The 21,980-nt window shown below is 37.2% G+C and overlaps 2 protein-coding genes across 10 annotated transcripts; both read right to left on the reverse strand.

Moving 5' to 3' along the window:
• Positions 1–5,650: 5,650 nt before the first annotated feature.
• hspb15 (heat shock protein, alpha-crystallin-related, b15) lies at positions 5,651–11,240 on the reverse strand (the record flags this gene model as incomplete). Its single annotated transcript, XM_081365174.1, has 3 exons — positions 5,651–5,807; positions 6,043–6,106; positions 10,874–11,240. The coding sequence occupies 3 exons, from the start codon at positions 11,238–11,240 to the stop codon at positions 5,651–5,653; spliced, it is 588 nt and encodes a 195-aa protein (XP_081221300.1).
• Positions 11,241–11,346: 106 nt separating this feature from the next.
• dab2 (DAB adaptor protein 2) lies at positions 11,347–21,980 on the reverse strand. Of its 9 annotated transcripts, none has more exons than XM_081366334.1 (16): positions 21,611–21,698; positions 21,499–21,534; positions 18,315–18,576; positions 18,068–18,207; positions 17,780–17,878; positions 17,527–17,658; positions 17,182–17,265; positions 16,843–16,869; positions 16,059–16,109; positions 15,881–15,943; positions 14,745–15,365; positions 13,814–13,946; positions 12,922–13,563; positions 12,653–12,825; positions 12,366–12,460; positions 11,686–12,215 (listed from the first exon to the last, which is right to left on the reverse strand). In XM_081366334.1, the coding sequence occupies exons 3-15, from the start codon at positions 18,445–18,447 to the stop codon at positions 12,386–12,388; spliced, it is 2,373 nt and encodes a 790-aa protein (XP_081222460.1). In that variant the 5' UTR covers positions 18,448–18,576; positions 21,499–21,534; positions 21,611–21,698; the 3' UTR covers positions 11,686–12,215; positions 12,366–12,385. The 9 variants fall into 9 exon arrangements, with proteins under 9 accessions (XP_081222465.1, XP_081222467.1, XP_081222463.1 ...); XM_081366336.1 differs by having other exon boundaries at positions 18,315–18,401; positions 21,611–21,639; XM_081366339.1 differs by lacking the exon at positions 14,745–15,365 and having other exon boundaries at positions 11,347–12,215; positions 21,611–21,980.

Genomic DNA, 21,980 nt, shown 5'->3' on the forward strand with positions numbered 1-21,980 from the left:
AATCCTTAATAACCTTTCAGATTTCACTTCCAAAATGTTCATTCTGTTTAAAAATACAACCTATAATATTCAACCGGCAATTTTCGGTCCATTTTATTTCGCTTTACAAATTCACTTCCACAAATTCAATGGTTCAAATTCGACAGAAAATTCAACATTTGACATCCGGGAACGGCAGGAATATCAGTAGATTGCCGATTGATGATCTCCATAGCTGTTAGTCGGCCATCACCAGCAGGGGGTGCAAGTGGCTGTTGACGAAGAAGACTAGAGCAACGGGTGAGAGACTCATTCATTCGTTGAATTACAGAAATTGAGAAAGCAGTAGGCTATTTGTGATTATTATCAGGGCGATGAATTGTGATGATTATCATAATGGAAAAGCTGATAAAGACACAAAAGCTGTGTTTACATTAAAGTCTTCACTGATACTTTTGTACAAGGTTTGCACAGCTTTCTCTGTCGTGACCGAGATTATGTTATTCCCCGATGCTGATGTACAAATCAAACGTTAAATCTGAGGTAGTAGACATATATTTCTCTCGGTTGTTTAGTTTTTTTAACTTTATATTGCGGCGCTGTGCTGCAGAACTGGGGATTCCCTCAATATGTCACTCTCCAGGATTCCCCTGCAGTCTCAGGCCACTCAAAGTAATTCAATGGACAAAATACAGTGATATAAAAGACCAAACTCCCACCTTATTGTGGATGTAGGCTATATTAATAGGCTACAGGCAAGCAGATGGACTAGAATATGAACGTAACGCGCAAAGTTTCACGCTAAGCATTTCCCACTGATATACTGGCATAAGTTCACCTGACACTGGATAGTCGCACATTTAGGGACCGTCTCGAAAGTTACATACTACATCGGTACACACTTTTCTAACTTCAATAGCATTTGAAGAGAATGACTTACAGTCATAAAACCAATTGTAAAGTGTTCATGTAGGTGCCAGACATGATGCACACTTTGAGATTTTTTATATTTAATAAAATAAACTGTCAAATCATGTGTAGGCCTACATATTGTTATTTTTTCAGTACCACATGAGCTCATATTTATTTTAATATCAACTATCTAAAAAGTGTGCATCATGACACCTACATGAACACTTTACAGTTGGTTACCCTTTAAATGCAAATGAGCTGCTGCTCCCGGCACAGAGGGCGGAGCTTCAAGAGGTCAGAAACTGTTCTGCCTTTTATGTTTAAACTGGAGTCGGACAATGATGAAGAGACTCAAGAAGAAGTCAACATGTAGAATGCAACAGCCAAAAGTGAAAAGACGGATGCAACAGCTTGAGCAGACTCACAAATGTGCTCTACTACAACAACTCTTCCTCTTCTCAACATGGACTGCATTTGTTGTAGTCCTTAAAAAAACTATTTCTTTAAAAGCTAATATATTCCTTTGCTTAGAACTTTGAGCGTTGTAACTTTGTTGTTTATGCTCAAACAGCTACATTACTACATACACACAAAAACTAAAGTTAGAAAACCACCCCTTTAATGTTCAAACATCAGAAGCCTCTGTCAAACTGGAAGCATGTTACATTCATCAACAATTATCAGTATAACAATGTATGTATTGCACTATACAGTGTACTGTATGTACCCCCCCCCCCACCCATGTTAATCATGTTAAACCATTTTTTGAAATATTTTGCTTAAAATGTTTGAGAAATTGTTTTTTAGTTGATATATTGTTATATAATGGAAAAATACATTAAGTTTGTCTAAAGTGTCAACAATCATGCTTCACATGTGATATATTAGATACATGGCCGTAGCCAGCTATGAGGTCACCGAGGTCCGGACCTCGGTCATTTTTTTATATTCAAAAATAAAATTTCAAGCTCTCTGAATGATTAATTAGCCGTTTAAACCGCGTCATATGTGTGTTTGCAATTTATGTCGCTGCGAGAAGGTAGATCAGTGAACGGGGCTTGAGAGCGTGTTGTGAGCATAGACTGTAAAAAATGCGGCAGAGCGCTTTATGTCACTTTATTATAATTTATAAATAAAGCGCAAAAGAAACTACAAGCATGATGCAACAGCATCGTAGTTGATGTCAATTTGAAAGTCATGAAATGACCAAAAAGTGCCAATAAACTTTTTTTTCTTTTACATTTCCGATAATGGCGCGTATAATTTGCACTAAGTGCCTGTCTTTTTAGCAAAAAAGGCACCCACAACTAAATAGCTACAGTTGCACGGGTCGTTGGGCGTGCGTGAGGTGCTTGAAACTAAGTAGCTTTTGACGCGTTCGACTCGAGTTCGAATCCGCCTTTTGCCGAACTCGCTCTTCTCCCTCTTCTCCCTTTTCCCAATACACATGAGATGTAAAATGTATAGCCTAACATAAAGGTCTCTAGCGTTATATTTTGCCAACGAACTAATATCGAAACCGTGATATGGTTTTGTGCTTTATAAAACAGCACAAGACTTTAAGTATCCTATATAGGCATTATGTTTGTGCTGCGTGATTTAAAGAAAAGTGCGCACTTTGCTCACGCGATCAAAGGGTTTATTTCTTGCAAGTGAAGACATTAGGACAAAAGTATTGTAATTTTCCTATAGTGTAATGTAAAATATACTTTTGAAATATTCATTTTCATTTATTAGGCTATATGGATTTTATGTCATAGGAATAATTATAGAAATCATTATTATATTATTATACTAATTGTTTGGCATACTAAAACACCAGTTATAATGTAATGTAGACTGAAACTCCATATCATAACTAAAAAATATGTTTGAGCCCCCTTTAATGTCCAAGTACAAGTCAATGTTTTTTATTTGTGCACAGTTCATGGGTTGAAGCCCGTTGAAGCTCTTAATTTTGAGCTCTCAAAGAGCACCAGATTGATGCATTTAACCTTAAAATGTACAAAATTTTCTTGCGGGGGAGCATGCCCCCGAACCCCCCTAGAGGGACAGAGGTTTACCCAACATAGTTTTACAAAATCCTATATGGGAAAGATCTATCATTTATGAACTTTACTCCAGCATAGTACAACAAAGTTCCTTTTAAGTCAGTAAACTAAAACTCTTAATGCAAAATTAAAATGTCCTTGGACAAACTATACATTAGGCCTGCCTAAGGGGGGGCCTACAAGACATTGATTGTGCCCAGGGGCCTCTGAATTCTTAATCCGGCCCTGCACCTCACCTCGGACCTCACTAATTTTCAAACCCTGGTTACGGCCTTGATTAGATATTAACAATATTGCAATATCACCTCAAACATTCAATCAAAAACATCATTCACTCAAGAACAGACATCAACACTAGCATAACATTTGCCACAGCACGGAATTTTTTTTACAGCAGGGCAAATGAGTGTAGCACTGAGCCTGTACATTCTTAGCATACATGGCTTTTAGTAGGTTAGGCAAGTGAGTAAAAGAGATACAAGCCAAGATAGACAATCAAATTAAAAGGCAACCAAAATAAAACTTTTACAGCATTACATGCACATTCTGTAAAGTAAAACTTTTTTAATTACTTCCAATGGTGATCATGAAAAAATATTGAATTGCAATTATTTGAATTTCTGCCCTGAAACCATCAGTCTCCTCATACTTTATATAATGTTTTTAACAATCTTTGGAAAAAACAAGATTCATTTTCCAAGACCAACATTCAAGATCTTTTTTTTTTTTTTTTTTTTACATACTTAAGATGTATACTAGGTGAAGCTTCTTCAATACATCAGAAAACGCTAAATGTGAATAACAGATGTATTCCTGAGCAAAAGTGTTCCTTTATGCTCACACATTTATGTTGTGCATGTAACATTGAAATGTGAAGATGTTGACAAATGAAACATTTATTGAGCCGTAAATCTTAATTTGCTCATTACACGTTCATTCCACAGACAGTGGAGAGTGGCCACTGATGACCTTCTCACTATTTCAACACCATCCTTCCTCCTGAATAGCTTAAGGCTTGTAATGTAATTGGAGATTCCCTGTGCTGTATTTTTGGCATGTCCACCATGTGTGCACTCAGTAAGTTAAATGACGGTGCCAAGTGGCAGTTCCACATGCCGCGGTGTTTTGGTGTATATTTACAGGCTTAGTTCCAACCCACAATTTAATCTGGCATGTACTAACAACAGTCATCATAAACATTTTAATAGGCTCAGACTCTGTATAATACAACTGATGGCACATTCATTGGTCTTAATTGACTTATTGATGCAAGAAATAGATACATTTCTTAAAAAAAAATTAGAAAAAAAACTTTTAGAAAAGTTTTTAATAGCTGATTACGCTAATTGATTTTTAACATATATTGACATTTGATTGTGTAAAATCTATATGCGCACATACTGATCCCTAACTTGTAGGAATGACTTAGCGGAAGTTGTTTGTGCCTTAAGCAACAAATTAAATTCTGCTAGATATGGATAGAGATAAATTATGTGTGTTCTTTGCACACTTACACACTATATCCAGGTCAGAGTCTAATACAACCTAATGAACATTAAAGTCTTTAGTTAACTCTTTGGAATCATTTCAAAATAAAATTCATAGTCAGAAATCAAGAAACTCAGGAAAACCATCATATGGTAAACGTTGCCAATGGAGCTCTTCTACAGATTTATAGCATGTGGACATCTGCAACATACATCTGGCTATTTTAAAGTATTTAGTCATTTTATGGATGCTGAATTGGCACTCCATTCTATAAGTAACAGATGACACATCCTCTGGCCAACTCATGTTAGAGAAATATTTGAATCATACAAAGATAACAGAACAAAATACTTATATACATTTTCCCAAATATACATTTGGGAACATGTTGCTGTTTTTACCATGAATAGTGTAACTGAGACATGTCACTTGATTACTGCTCCTGACCAATGTGATGAAAGCTATGGAACACATCCAAAAATAGTCAAGGTACAACTGTAGCGGTAAGAAGAAACCTCTCTCCGTACTTTTGATCATCTCCATGAAGGACCAAAGAAGGAAGGCTTTGGGTTTCACAACTGCCACGACCTGCTGCACAAGCAGTGTGCTTGTGGGAAGTTCAGTACACAGAATCTGGTGTGAACTCTATGACTTTAAATAGCACCATCTATAGGATGTGACATGAAGCTCTACTCGGCTGCATGATGCTGAGATTTAGTTATGCTAACCTAATTATTGTTTAGAGATCACCATTTCAGTGTCCTCTTGTTAAATATATTTACATGATTGTATTGTTTTATTGTTACACATTTAGTAAAATGGTCTCTCAAAATCAAACAGATTGTCCTGGCATATGACACCAGCCTCAGTATGAAACCCTTTTCAAACATTTTTATTCCAGCCTGAAAAAGAGTGAACTGGTCTGATCTCTCTTTAGTCTGTCAGTACTGGTAATAGGATTGATGATCTTGGAAGAATTCATATGAAGCACAAATTATGTATTGCATAATGGTCAATCATTTAAACCAAAGTAACTTATCTATTTAGCCAGTTACTGTCTGCACACACAGTAATGTTTGTCATTTGGTAATGGTTCAAAATATGATAAATATTATCTTGCAACACCAGTATTTACAAATACTTGGTTAACCATCAAAAACAAAAGGTTAGGAAAACACATTCAATACTTTTATTGGGCATATGAACCAGTAACTAAGTTACTACTTTGCAGGCAACTGCTTGTCCATCATGTGAATAGGGATGACAGTCTCTCCAGGAAGACTGGTGTTAGAGCCAGGTAATGGGACCTCAACTGAGAGAATACCATCTCGAGACAGCATGGACTTGATCAGTTTTAGGTCTAAGTCAGCTGGAAGCCTAATGAATTACACAAGGGAAATGAAACCAGCCATGAGCAATGATGGAGTAACACCCTACATCATGTAAAGCTGAATTATGTGATGCAAAAACACAGTATTAAAAACAGCATAATTTCCGGTTAGGTTCAGCTTGGAGAAATAATTGTTGTAGTTCTTTTCATTTTAAAATACAGTATGAGTTAGCATGAGAACACAAATCAACAACAAAATAAATAAAACAAAAGCTCCCTTACTTGTATTTTCTTGTAAAGCTTCTTGAGATCAATCTGTGATTATCATGCCTTTCCTCGTGATTACCTATGAATGAAAACAGATATTAAAAGAACATGCCTATGCCATCTGAATGAAATGTGATTTGCAGAATGTGGTTGTTGTATGTGCTATTTTTAGTACATGCTAAAAAATAATTCTGTGGCTTCGTAAATATTACAGTAGCCTAATATTTAACTTTATTAAAATCTCTGATCGTTTTCTTGATTGTTTGAGTTAAACATACCAAAATAATTGACTAAAAATTCAATAGTTAATTTTATTTAAAATTTACAGTTATATTTATTTTTTTTTCACTAAAAGAATTTAGTATTTGACTAACCAATTATTTATTTATAATACATTTAATATATTTGTGAAATTTCTATCAAAATATTTGAGAGTGGAGAATTAAACTGATCTGTTTCAAGAAACAAAAATATTACTTAATTCAAATCAATATTATTCATATTTAACACACTCTTAAGAAATTGAGTAAGTTTACTCAATTAAAACAATGCACCCCTCCCCCACCCTCTGACGTGATGACAACTCGAAGGTTGAGTGAGCGCGGGCTGTTTGAATTCTCACCCCAGAACAGTTCTCTTCTCAGCGTCGCAGAATTGGTGCATTTCCTCTGTGAAATTCAGGTTTGTGTATGTTTTATTTTATCTATAAAATCATTACTGTGCTTTAAATCATTTTATAAAACGGGTAGTTCCAATCCTTGATTCTGATTGGTCAATAGCTGTGCTTTATTCACGATAAAACCAGAGAATGTAGACGGGCTCTGATAACACACAGCTATAACCGCTTCACCCAACGGTTCTATTTATCACTGCGCCCTTAGCAACACCCTTAGCAACACCCTTAGCAACACCCTTAGCAACCACACGTATCAACATAAACAGAAAAAAAACGTACGAATTAAAAAGGCTAAAATGTTTCGAATAAATTTCGATTTACTAGGTGGCATGACGATGGATGAGTGGTTTGAGGAACAATTTGGAGAGACTTCTACAAATTTGAACCGTCATGCTGAAGTGCTGAAATGTAACATTGATACATTCGAGAAGACTCGTAATGAAAAAAATACCAATGGGCAGTGAAATGCATTGGTGACTGGTGTAGTGAAAAGGGTCGCAGCATTGATTTTAAACAAATCACCAAGACGGAGCTCAACACACTTCTCCGTGACTTCTACGGAACTGTCAGAAGCTCCAAAGGCGAAAAATATGGGATCAGTAGCTATGTAGCGTTACGTGCGGGTCTGAACAGATTCCTGAATGATCCCCCTTTGAGTTTGTCCTGGTGTCTGATGAGAGAGCGAATTCACCTCATCCAATAATGTTTTCGTTGGAGTCGTAAAGACAATGAGAAGAGAGGGTCGTGATAAAACGGAGCATCACACACCAATTTCTACTAAAGATTTCAGCGCCATAAAACTGTCCGATGCGCTTAATCCCAACACACCTGAAGGACTCGTAAACAAAGTCTGGTTTGACGTGCAGTTACACTTCGGACGTAGAGGAAAAGAGGGGAACCGAGAACTCATTCCAGACTCATTCCGCATTTTAACAAACGAAAATGGTCTAAAGTAACGTTATGTCACAATGAGCTTCAATGAAGACACAAAAAAACATAAGAACCCACATGACAGAAATAAGGAGAGCAGGTGTGGCTTCATGTTCCAACAAACTGGGAACCCGCTTTGTCCCGTTGCCTCTCTAGAGAAGTACTTTTCTCTTCTGCCATCTAACCCCCCTGCTTTTAACCTTCACCCCAAAAAGCAAAACCGCTCTAAATGTGTTGGTACGTAGATCACGCAGCGGCACATAAATCATATTAGCTATTTATAATTTGTGTTAAATCTTGTTGTGTTAAAGTTTTTTCTCGTTTTTGACTGTTGCAGGTACACAAGAGAGCCTATGGGTGTGAAATACCTCGCAACAATGTTGCCGAGAATTTGTAAAGCAGCAGGCACCTCCAAGGTTTACACAAATCACTGCCTTCGCAGCACCATGGTGCAGAGATTGTCCGATGCTGGTCTCGAATCGAGGGAAATTATGTCTGTGAGTGGATATAAGTGTGAAAGTTCACTACAGAGCTACTGGAGGCCAAACTTAAAGGGATAGTTCACTTTGAAAATAAATGTTGGTATGTTTTAGCTTACCTCAAGGGCGTCCAAGATGTAGGTGTCTTTTTTTCCGCAGTAGTTTCAATTTTGATATTTTTAGGTCAAACCGTTCTTGTCTGTCAGTCATATAATGCAGGTCGATGGTCACTGTATCAAAACACAAGCACAGAGTCCAAATTAAAACAATTCCCCATCGTCCAAATTAAACAATTCCCCATCGTAAGTACACATTGATGGCCTAAGACACGAAACGAGCGGTTTGTGTGAGAAAATGAACAGTATTTATATCGTTTTTACCTCTTGTAACACAGCACACGTCCAAATGATCTGACGGCGCGGGCGGGTATAGATGTATACATAGATGTCGCCTTGGCTACGGTTTCGTTCCAATGAACTGCGTAGCCAAGGCGACATCTATGTATACATCTATACCCGCCCGCGCCGTCAGATCATTTAGACGTGTGCTGTTTTCAAGAGATAACAACGATATAAATACTGTTCGTTTTCTCACACAAACCGCTCGTTTCGTGTCTTAGGCCATCAATGTGTACTTATGATGGGGAATTGTTTCATTTGGACGATGGGGAATTGTTTTAATTTGGACTCTGTGCTTGTGTTTTGAGACAGTGTCCATCGACCTGCATTATATGACTGACTGACAGACAAGAACGGTTTGACCTAAAAATATCAAAATTGAAACTACTGCGGAAACAAAGACACCTACATCTTGGATGCCCTTGAGGTAAGCTAAAACATAAAAAATTAATTTCAAAGTGAACTATCCCTTTAAAACAAAGAAAGCACTGGAGCAACATTCTTGCTGCAACAGAAAACATTGCTGGCAGTGCTGAGCCCCAACTAAAGAGAACCGCGTTAAATATCACCACAGTGGAGCCGATTGAAATGAGACAAATATTTAAAGTCCCCGTGAACCGGAAGTTGCAAACGACTTTTCTCCAGTGTTGTGACGTATTTCCCAGTGAAACGGAATATTGAACAGAGGGCAGGGTTTTACTCTAGCGCTCCTCCTCTCCATCTCTGCTCATTACAGACTAACGGTTTGAGGGGAGTGGTTAAGCGTTGCCCAAACCAATTCCTCAAACCTACGTCATCAGAGAAGGTCCTCCAATGCAGAGGGGAGGGGCATTTTCAGATTTTGATTAAAGATTACCATGGTAAAAAAAAATTTTTTTTAAATATTTTCTTGCACGGATTAATTGTTCACCACAAGACTAGTAATATGCGCTAACAAAGTAAATAGGGTCAATTTTGATTTCATGGGGACTTTAATGCGTTCACAATAAACTGTTAAATAAATTTAAATAAACAACAATAAAAAGGCAGCAATTTATCAACTAAATTAATAACATTAATAAAATAGATTAAAGACATAACTGTTATCTATCAATATATGTGGAAATATATTCCACAAATATTTCACAAATATTGTGTTGTAAAAAATAAAAAGAATGAGACAAAGTTTGAGAACGGTTTGTTGTTTTTATTTGAGCTTTCATGCATATTACACATTGGAACGTTGTTGTTCACGGTCAGGGACTATTTTTTTCTAGCGGAATGAATGCTTTTATTGATTTAACTTCATGAAAGTTGCACTAATACATTTTTACTTTAAAATTGTGTGGTAACCGTTTTATAAAAGCAATAAGGTACTCGAGGCAAGTGCTGAATCGTGAATAAGTAACGGCTGAAGGGCGTTGTTAGGCACGACGCGAAGTCGTGCCTAACAACGCCCTTCAGCCGTTACTTATTCACAATATAGCACAGCCTCTCGTACCTTATTGCTTAACTTACTTATTTAATGCAAAACAACATACAGAGGCGTAATGTGACACATAAACGAGCCTGTCTTTTCGCGTGATTAAAACTCCTTTGCATACACCACTTTATTCCTCCTAATCATAATGAATAATTCATTTGGATGATAAAACATCCTCAGAACTGTGCACTGTTTGTTTTTGGCAGGTTATGGAGTCAATTGCTCACAGTATCTTTCGGCTTTGAGTTAAACGCAGGACGGTGGTCTGAAGTTAGAAGTTCACCCGCAGAGCACGAGTCCGTCTCCGGCACGAGAACCAGCCCTGATCCGGTGGAAATTGGATAACAGATTGGTTGATTGCACTTGAATTAGGCTACCTGAATGTTTAAATGTTTAATTTTTACTTCTAAAATGTTTGTTAAATTAGTTTAAATGTAGGCAATATTGTATACAAAACAGTGTAAAATATGCTGTATTGATACTCATCGACAATATAAGGCCAATGTCATAGCCTACTAGTGGTTGTATGGAATACTATTTTACAAAGGTTTAGAGGAAATAAAAAATGTTAACATTAGGCTACTCATTAATAAAAACAGTTAATATTACTCATACATATTGGTTTTTAAATGTTTAAATCTTAAATTAGTTCTACTCAATTTTATTTGTTACCAGTGTACCAGATGCAGTTACTCAGATTTACTTAATTTTTTTACTTACATTTACTCAATTCATACAGTATATTTCATTGATTTCGCAGCTTTAAAATTTACTCGGTTTTTTTAGTGTAAAAATGTTTCACCAAAAAAATGTCGTAAATCATAGTTCAACGTTTTAGCATGTAACAAATATGCAGTGCATTATAAATAGACCAAAGACAGACATATCAAGGTCATCATACCCATTATCTCCAAATATCCCTCCTTGGTTTTGATGCTTATCTCCTCTGGAGAAAATGGACTGACATCTAGACAGACTTTCCAGTTTTGCTGTCCTTTCATTTGTTCACACACAGATTCAGAATCCCGTCCTTCACGTCCAAGACATGATTTAGGAGGAATCTCCATGCACAAAGAGCTGAAGAGAGGTAAACGCATAGATCCTGGCCAGGTCGATGTCCCTAATCTTTTCCTGGCTGAATCTATCCAGCTAACCTCATCAGGCTCAAGGAAACAGGGGAGGTCGGTGTTTTGGTTGAAAAGATTTTTTTGTGTTCCCTCCTGAAGAGGGTCCCAGCAACCATTACGGTGAAACAAAGGACGAGGCATCTTTAAACTTAATTTCTAAACACTTCGTTTTGGAGCTTTGAATATCTTATTCTGATATAGCAAAAGTAAATCTGATATGCAGACTTGCGAAAAGCTACAGAAAGTTGTCACACACTTCTTTTATACTGTTCTCGTCAATTAAACATTCATCCCAAATTATCCAGTTCCAAAAGTCAACAAAGAGGCTTGGCAAATCTTTCACCTCTGTTACAATCTGACATACACAGAATGATGCCATCCTGTCTGTATTCATAGAACTAAAGGGGTAATGGCAAATTCTTGGCACATGACAACAGGCACACTGGCAATAAAGTTGTTTCATTAATGGCCTCTGTAGTCTGGTCACATCTTAGTGCTTTTTCTTTTACCATGGTAACGAACACTGTTGTACAATAGTATGTACTTAGTCTTTAAAGTTCTAGAGGATTCCTGTCAGTCCTGTAAACAACATTTAGAGTCAGATATACTATTATACATTAACACTGATAATTGCTCAGATTCTCCTTCCTGATGCTAAATTAAGCAAGAAGCTAAACTGTACTTTAAGTGTTTTAACACAGGGGGAAAACAAAAAGCCAGATATTCATTCACTTTCTTTAATGAAATTAAGCATATTTACGTCGTCATAAATGCTCAGGATAATTGCATAGAGAAAAATCAATTACACAAACATGATCATCTTTTATTCTCTCTCTTTCTCCATTACACTCTACAGAAGAACCCTACTTCAACTACTTCACTGTGCATCTTATTTCATGAGTGACTTGAAATTGAAATGGGTTGAATGGGCTGATCTGTGTTCAGTTAGAAAGGCACAGAAAGTGAGGTTACATCAGATATACAGTGGGAATGCAAACAGAATACAAGAAAAATGTTTTCATGAGCACATTTCTTTTCAATGTAGTAGAATGCTGATAGCAACTCTACAGTGCGTGTGTTTCTCTGGCTCAACAGCACTGGATCAGTGGGAGTGTACTGAAATAAATATGAACAGCGAATTATTTCAGGGCATTTATGTTAATAAAACAAAGCCTTGCAATGCATTGACATAACATGCCATTTGAAATCTCTGAGAAATGTGATTTATATATAGCCAAACATTAAGAAATATTTATAGTTGTGTACCAGAGCAGTGCTAAAGTTTCTCAGGCAAAAGGATTTCCCCCAAACGGGTCCCCAAAGGCATCTGCAAGGGCAGCAGTCTGAGTGGCTGGAGTGCTCTGTGAAAAATATTTTTAAAAAAGACAACGAAACTCATACACAAAATAAATAAATGAAAAAAACAAAAACACATATACATATTTTTTAAATTAACAAATTTGCAATTCCAAAAACACAGTATAAACACATGGTCAAGTGTGTCAGTGTTTAACATTATAAACTTTAAAAAAACAAAGGAAACCTGCACATACTGTATTCATAGGTGGTGCTCCAAAAGGGTTAGTTCCAAAAGTGTCATCAAAAAGGTTTGAGCCTGCAGGGACTAGATTAGGAGTGAAGGCAGCATCCAAAAGCCCTGCGGCTGGGATCGGGGTCAGACCAGCAACAGTTGCTGGAGACTGCTGGGGAGCAAGTTTGGAAGTCCCTGGACACAAGATGGGGAACTAATGATAAAAACTACCAAAATCGCTATGCTGCATGTCTTAAAATCACAAATAGCAGCTAATAATTAAATGTGTACCATTTGAGTTAACGGAGATTTGGTTTATGTCAAAGTCATCATGATCTGCCACCTCCTGAGCCAGGCCAACCTTACTGGAAAAGTACTGGTCAAATGAGCCATTGGTGTTTGGACCAGGTTCTTGTTCTGCTTTCTGGGGCTTAACCATCTGGAAATTTTTGAACATGTCTTTTCCAGTCTTCTTCTCTTTCTCCCCAAAGGGGTCCAAAGCTGTAAAGGCACTTTTGACCACTTGGGGTTCTTTCACCGGAGGACGTGGTGGAGGGCGAGGAGGAACAACTGCACCCTGCTGCATACCACCCATTATTGAATTAGGAGGCATCATGGGAGCAAATTGGTTTGCTTGGAAAGGACTGGCCGCAGAACCAGCGGTGGGCCAGGCCCCAACAGGTGCTGCGGTTGCCGGTTGACCCCAGGCTTGTGAGGCAGCTGATGGGCCGAAAGGCAAAGCTCCTTGCTGCCCCCATGCAGGTGCAGGCAGGCCTCCAAAAGCAGATGGTTGAGGAAAAGGATTTGGTTGCCCTGGAACCGTTACTTGAGGAAAACCACTCTGAGGAGGAAACATTGTGGGTGTTTGACCCCATGGAGATGGAGCTGTCCCAGGAGTTTGAGTAACAGAAGTAGGGCCCAGAGACAATGAACCTACAGAGAAAAATACAAATAAACATCAAAAAATTAAATCTCAATCATGCTCCTACTGTATATTAATTTACACCATAAATGCATATTTAGTTTTAAAACCATTGTCTCCATAATATCACACTTGAAAGTTTTCCCCTCACACAGTATAAACAGGTCTTCATACAGGATAGAAAAAAAAAAAACAAGTAAAAAAACAAATTTAATTATGAGATCAGCCAACTCAGTTATACTAGTGAAGCATGCATTATACCAAGAGCATTGATGGTGGAAGAAGGTGTGGTGTTGAACAAGTCCGCTGGAATGGATGAATTCTGATTCGAGGACTGAGACTCCTGGGTTGGTGGAGCAAAGAGTTCAGCTCCAAACATGTCATTTCCAGGTGACTGTGGAAGAACAATGTTGTTTAAAATCATTTTTAGTACTCTGCAATTAAACAAAATTACAGTGCCAAATGACATGAAAAATTCAAAAAGAGATACGTGGAATAAGGCAGCTAAGTTTGATACACAGTATATCTGTAGATGGCTTACTTGAACACATTTTTCCCCTGCACAATTAAACTAAGGCACAAAGCATGCAGTTAGTCATAGTATTGCTTTCAAGGATTCTCATGACATTGTTGTGTACATCCACAATTGCATTATGTTTGAAAAAACAACAACAACTTTAAAATTAACCATTTTGTATGGATGCATCTAGCTTCTACAGTTGAGTAGAGAAAAAGGACCAGTCAATTAGCATAAAACTTGGTAGCTTTCCTTATCAGCAAAAAGGATATAATCAATTTAAGACACACATGGACAACAATGCCATGTACCTCAACACAAGTTAATAATGTGACAGTTTCCATCCAATTTTTCCAACGTGCCAAAAAAGAAAAAGAAAAGAAAAAACCTCCCCCTAAACCATAAATCCAACTATTGATGTGAGTTGTATGAGAGACTACAAGGACTTTTTAAAATCAATCATTTAAACATCCATTCTTTCTCAAGCCTCAATGCATTTAGACAACGTGAACATCTTTACATTTAAATACAAGATGCATACTTTTTTAAAATATTGATTACATCTAAATGGCATTTATGCGATACAGCACTGTCCTTATAGTTTCTCTCATCAATGGTATGTGAAGTAATACAGACAGAGAGCTTTGTAGGGGGTTTCTCTTGCCACATGTTCACCTTGCCTCTCCTCCGCATGCATCCAGACCTCAAACTTTGGGGTGGGGGGCAAAGGACCATCAAGCCTCCATTTTGAACAGAAGGTGGCGTGATGGTTTCAAACAATGTCACTGATTTACTTGATTCACTTGATTCATTACACAAGAGAGGAGGACCTGATTTGGATATCCCATTTAAAATAGATGGGTTGTTCATTGAGGTACTCAAAGGATTCTGGCTAAAGAGGGAATTGCAGTCACGGTTCAGTTCGCTTAAAGGAAGCTGCTTTAATTGTGCATTTTGACTTTCATGGGACAACTGGGCCCTGGACAGTCCATTAAACTGCTGACTGTGTGAAGAGGAGTCTTTACTCAGGCTTTGCTGCAAGTCTGGCCCATTTAAGAGGAAACTAGAAAGATCTGACTTGTTAGAAGAAAACATGGAATCTGATTGTGTGAAATCATTCACGGGAGAAAAGGGATCATCACTGAAGGGATCAGAACTAGGAGACGGGAAAAGATCTGATGTGAATGAAACCGGTTTGTCATCTGATTTATTGCAGAGAGGAGATGGGTAGCAGATGAAAGGATTTTCTTGATTGCCAATCACAACAGCAAAGTCAAGCAGCAGAACACTCTCAGGCTGGTTTTAGAAGAAGAAAAAAAAAGATGGTGGGGTAGACTATGAAACGTACTGAAAGAAAATAGTAAGGTAGTTATAGCATCATATAACATGAAAGTTTCCATAGGAAGCATCTTAAACACCAGTAATTAAAGGCTCTTTTCCCATTTTATGGGTTTGGGTGCCATCTACTGGCCAATGGGACTTTCCCAAAAGCATTTTTAGCAGTGAAAAAGGATTTGGTCATGAAAAAGCAAATGCTTGAGACCCTTAAATGAGAAAAGAGGGCTGATGGATGACTTTGGTAGATGTTAACAGAAGATACTGGCAAAGACTTTAGTATGTTAAGAACTAAAAAGGACAGAAAATTAGGTCTAGGGAAGAAATAAAAGACAAGAAATCTAGACACATGTATCGAGGCAAACTCTTTGCTCATTCTAAAGTCTGGGTATATTTCTAAAATTAATTATTTAATAAACCACTTAAAACATGTCAACAGCAGATCCACTGCAAATTGTATACTGTAGGGTCATTACCGTAGGAGAGTGAATGTCAGGTGGAGTGGACATATTGCCAAACAGGTCCATCTGCTCTACGGTCTGAGAATAACACACAAAACATGGCACCTCTAGGTTATTTTCTGAGGATTCCAAGGTTATTAAATTATCTAATTTGTATGAAATAGCCATTTTCTATGAAGTTGCAAGCACTTACTTTTATAGCATTTTCTTGGCCATCCAGGGTGAGTAAAACATCACCACCATTCTGATGACAAAACATTAAAGGGTTAGTTCACCCAAAAATGAAAATTCTGTCATTAATTACTCACTCTCATGTTGTTCCAAACCCGCAAGACCTTCGTTCATCTTCAGTACACAGATTAAGATAATCGATGAAATCTGAGAGCTTTCTGTACCCTCATTGACAGCAAAATCATTGCTACTTTCAAGGCCCAGAAAGGTCATAAAAACATAGTTAAAATAGTCCATGTAACTACAGTGGTTCAACCTTATTATTAAGCGACGAGAATAATTTTTGTGCACAAAAAAAAACAAAAATAACAACATTGTTGAATAATCTCTTCCACGTTATTCTCCTACTCTGTTCACGTAGGGTTCTACATCAGAATGTAGGCTCACTAATTGGCGCTGGCCATGTGTGTGATGCGTGTGATGCTGACCAGCGTCGGGCAATAGTGAGCCAACGATATGATGAGAAGAGATGAGATTGTTGAATAATGTAGTTATGTTTTTACTACCTTTCTGGGCCTTGAAAGTTACTGTGACGTTGCTGTCGATGGAGGGACAGAAAGCTCTTAGATTATCAAAAATATCTTCATTAAGTTTTACAAAGATGAACGAAGGTCTTATGGGTTTGGAACGTCATGAGGGCAAGTAATTAGTGACAGAATTATCATTTTTGGGTGAACTAACCCTTTAAGACATGAATGAAAGATTACATTAAAATAAAATATTGCCCAAAAATGGTTTACACCCACCTCAATCACAGTGCCATTTCCTTCACCCTGCAAAGTAGTCAAGGTTTCAGTCAAAAAAAAAATAATCTAACAATAGTAAAACCGGTTAAAAATGTTTATGAAGACATGTTTTTTCAAAACCTTTCACAGTTTATAAAAATCTGCATATTCAATTTGAAAAGCAGTCAACTATTGAGAGCTGTTATGTATTAAAAAAAAAATAAAAAAAAAATCTAGGCAAGCCTACAATCTTCCTGCATGAAATATGTACAGTAATACCAAACTCGTTCCTCATTTTAAACTCTACATAAAGTATTTTAACTAATAAATTCCTTTTAAAGTAAATTATAGTCACATCACCTTCAGTGCAGCCTCCTGCTCTTTCTTCTTCATATTGTAGATTAGTTGAAACAGATCCTTCAAATCAATAACCAGAGACTCAGCCTGTAAGAGAGGATTCAACAACAGAAGAATACATGAGTGCTCTGCTTACACTGTGGGTAACATACTCCATTCACATTGTAATTTTTTTTATTGTGTCTTTTGTAAATGACACCAAAAAGAACGGCAAATTAATAACTCTTTACCCCAGGTTTCAAATGTCGCCCTCCATTGTTCAGACAAACCCACAACATACATTAACATTTTTATTTATACATGTATGCATTTTATAATGAATTTTGCGTTTGAAGAACGAACACTGACCTGCTGAGATGTTTTAACAGCAAAAAACTGGTGCTGTCCCTCTGCCCCGCAAACATATCCAAAGGCCCGGTTATCAGTGACATCACGAGCAATGAAAGAAATCTTATTCACCACATGTTCATGCTCAATCACCTGAGTGAGAGAGAGTGGGAGATATGACAGAGCATGCTATAAAGTGACTGGAGATTTTTATGACATGACAAGGCAGTAATTAATTTCACAAATTAACTTAAGTATCCACAAAACTACTCACCCCAGTTCTCTCATCAACAATTTTGATTCCTGTTAGAGAGATGTTCACCCATATTCTTTGCTTGTGCTTGCCTTGAGAACGAGCAGCTATTGCCATGCCCTGTACATAAACAAAAGCCAAGTACAGTTCCTTCCAACAATAACTGGACCATTAACAGAATATAATAATATTCTGTCGTCACACTGTGCACACCCAACCCTGCTACTATTAAATATCATCAAAAATACACTGTAAGATCTAAAGGACTTGGATCTAAACAACAGAAATAAAGCCATCTTGAATATGCACCTTTAGTTTCATCATGGAATCCTGACACATTTTATCCCCTCTTGCTTCTGGGACATCATCCACGCCAATAAGCTTGGCTTTATATCTCACTCCATCACCCTGAAACCTGGCGAGCAGGAACTCGTCTGTCTTCTCTGGGACTGTGGAGGAACAGGATAAGCATACACATACACACATACGTTTGTTGTAGACAACATCAACCGCATTTAAACTTTTTTTTTTTAAATAAGAGGCGGCCAGACTGTACCTTTTCTCCTTTCCCTCCAGAATGAAGTTCTGATCACAGGTGCAGTGGGTGTTGTTGCAGATGTTGGCTCAGTGGTTGATGCTGGTTCTGCTGGTACCACAGTAATTGGCTCAGCATCAGGTGGTTGCGACATGATGGGTGCTTCGTTACAGAAGAATGGAAGCGAAAGATGGAACAAAACCAGGCCGAGAGACAAAAAAAAAAAAACAAGGGGACAGACGGAGGTAGGATATTCAGCAAGCACACATTCTCAGCACTGCGCCTGGACCCCCAAAAAAGAAAAAAGATTAGCAAATGAAATTGATCGTTGAGAACATTGAAATATGATGTGGCCAGGATTTATTTTATTCATGATGCTTAGTCACAGGAACAGTTGTTGTTTTTTGCTTAGTTTTCATATTTAACAAGAACCATGTGTCTACATCTACAAGCAACTAAATCGTTTTAATTCAGAAGGCATCACATACACATCAAGAAACTTAAAACTCTGCCAACTAATTTAACTTTGGCCATAGATTCTGTTAGTGACAAAGGCAGAGGAAGGAGAGGAAACGGCATAAGCAAAAAAAAACACTTCCTGCTTCGTAAGCAAAAAAAAAAAAAGCCAAATCAGTTTTCCCCATTCCTGAAATACAGGATTATACAGGAAAACAAATTCACAAAGTAATCCCTCACTTCATTTCTATGCCTAAACTACACATTTGAACAAATTCCCTTATTTAAACATAGGACCAATAAAGTAGCCTACTTTCAATCAACAAACCAAAATACATCACCTTTAGAAACAAAATGGATAATGAAGTAAACATCATGAACTAATTTCAGAGACTAAAGGAAAGGCTGCTCATCTCAACCATAAGATACAGAGTCACACCACTCATACAAAATCACCCAACAGATGGATAAACATCTCCACAGATATCAATCAGTTAAAATTAAATGGTGTCTCATTCAACGAAGGAAGATAAAATGGTCTGAAAGACATACCTTATGAGCAGCCAATAATGTTTAGCTGCGTATTTTTCAGCAGAAAGAGGGAAAAGAAAGCAAGAGAGCAAAGGTGGGCAGACCAAAGGTTGAGCAATTAAATCCTGTTAATCCTTTTCCAGCTGCTCATCAGCCCTAAAAACATGTCTCCAATCCCATGATTCTCAGTATTACCCAAATGTTCTCATTTCAGCACTGGTTTTGGGGCAGAATTATTTTTCCCGGTTTACATTTGAGAAGAAAATCTGTCTGATGCACTCAGATTATCTGTTCCTTATCTTACATGAATTTGTCATGACCAATATTTAGCGCAAGCTTATGAGTTTACATAATCATAATGCAGCAGGAGCCCAAAGCAGTGACAAGATGACAAAATAGAGAAAATTGAAAGAAAATTTGAAAAAAAGAAAAGAAAATTGCCATCATGAAAGCATTAAGGTTTTATAACTAACCCAAAGTGTTATTAGGTCATATGACCATGAGCATCTTTTTAACCTTTAACAGCAGCAAAAAAAATAATAATAATAATAACCACTATCATGCCTTAGGGATGAAATACACATTTTTATGTACACACTATAAATGAGAATGCCGAAAAATTAGATTGGCAAATAAAGTACATTTCAAGAGTAATATGACAAAACTCTTAACTGGTAGAGGAGTAATGTTTTATGACACTAAACAGCTGACAGAGGTAGAGATATGAACAGTTTATCAGCTGAGTTTTGATTATCAGGAGCGGAAAACAGTGGCAGAATGACTGTAAGATAATTCTCATTACTGCTTATCCAGGGTCATATAGTGCAAAATAGCCTGTAATACAGCAACCATAAAAGAGTGGTAAACGAAATGAAGATTATTGTGCAAGATGACACACAATCATGAGTGTTTTCTGCTTTACAAGCACCCAAGCAGGTAATCTGCATGCTGTCTCACACAAGCACATAATAAAATGGTGATAAAGTTCACACTTTTTTTTTTTTTTTTTTTTGCTGTGAAAGTGCAGGTATAAAAGTTACTTTTAAACATGGGTTATGAAGGGCATGAATTCTGCCAGAATAAACAGAACTTTCTTCTGCCAGCCAATTCGTAGATTTTGTTTAGTTTCCCAATTAAAGTCATAAATGTCATTGATAAGTCAAGAGAATTTGGACACATTTTTCCATCTGAATGCCCAGATGCTTCAGAAATTCTGTGATCGCCTGAGTAACTGAGAATATTCAGAGACACAATCTTGTGACCATCTACACATTAACCCAGATGAGCCAAATAAGACACAAGATGGAGGAACACACAAGCTCAGAAAATGACATCTCTGAATTCTAACTTTTTTTTTTTTAATTTAGAACTTCCTCCTGACTGTTATGAGAATTTGTGAGGTCCATATATCTGAGACTGGGATATTCTTCTGTTTAAACCAGAACACACTTAAATTCCTATAATTTCTTGTTTATACTCAAATGAGGACTGGTCTCATGGCCCTGGCTGTTCAGTAACTTAAATGAACCCAAAAGTCACAACAGTTAAGTTTCATTAAAACAGAGGATTCAGCAACAGTTGAGGCCGGGTGTTCATAAACAGAGGCAAAATTCCACCTCAGCAGTATCACAAGCATGCAAGTTACCCATTAGCCAATGCACAACATATCCAATACATTAATAGCCTAATAGCTGATTAGCACGTAATGTAAAAAGAAAAGAGGCTTGGAAAGGCAATTTATAACATGATTGAAATTTTTCCTGGTTGTGACATTCTGTAATCAAAGCACATCTTTTTCAATACCTGAGAAAATGTATGTTAGGCTTACTAGGCTACACTAATATGTATTATAATAATTATTATTTCTAATATAATTTAGCCTACTAAAATGTAGCATATAATTGTGTGTATTCAGTGTATGTATGTATGCATGTATGTATCTTCTTAAAAAAAAAAAAAAAATCATTTCTTTTCCTTTTTAAAGAATTCACTTGTTAAAAATATAAAAAGTTGACGCTCTTAAATGACACGTGGTCAAATTCAAAATCACCTGTAATCATGTCAAGTCATTTCATTAAAAAAAAAAAAAAAATCTCATTGAAACGTTTCCTTTATAATGCCATCAAGTAAAATACCAACACATTCTGAAATGACAGTCAACTATCAAAACGCCACAGGTAACACTAGGGGATGCCGCGCAAGAGCCTTTGTAACTTACCGCAATGATGCATTCTTGAACTCCACACCTGAAAAACTGATAACAAACTCAAATTAATGCTGATGAGCGCCGTGGACAGTTTGAATGAGTGTAAAACCCAAACCACTCATACTCTCCAGACAGGCGGTCCTCCTCCTCCTCAAACTGCTCGCTCGCTACCGTGTGCCACACTGGCGGAGACTCGAGCGCCTCCCACAGGTACCGCGCACCTTGTCTTGACCTTTATAACAATGCTAATACCACTGATTGATTAACCTTGAATTGAACTTTTTTTTTTTTAATTAATAAGGTAATCTCTCCTGAAAGATTTATTAAAATGGCAGTTTACATAGGCCTGCATTTAGCCTTCATAGAAATGTGCAGATTTCCTTTGCATTGAACCATGGAACATTATGAAAGCCAGTAAAAAAATGAAGCTCTCTGTTCGTTCATCCTTCCTTCCTCACTACCCTTCCTCTACGGACACTGCTGACATACAGTAT

This window comes from Scardinius erythrophthalmus (assembly GCF_964197995.2).
Source record: "Scardinius erythrophthalmus genome assembly, chromosome: 5".
Taxonomy (NCBI): Eukaryota; Metazoa; Chordata; class Actinopteri; order Cypriniformes; family Leuciscidae; genus Scardinius; species Scardinius erythrophthalmus.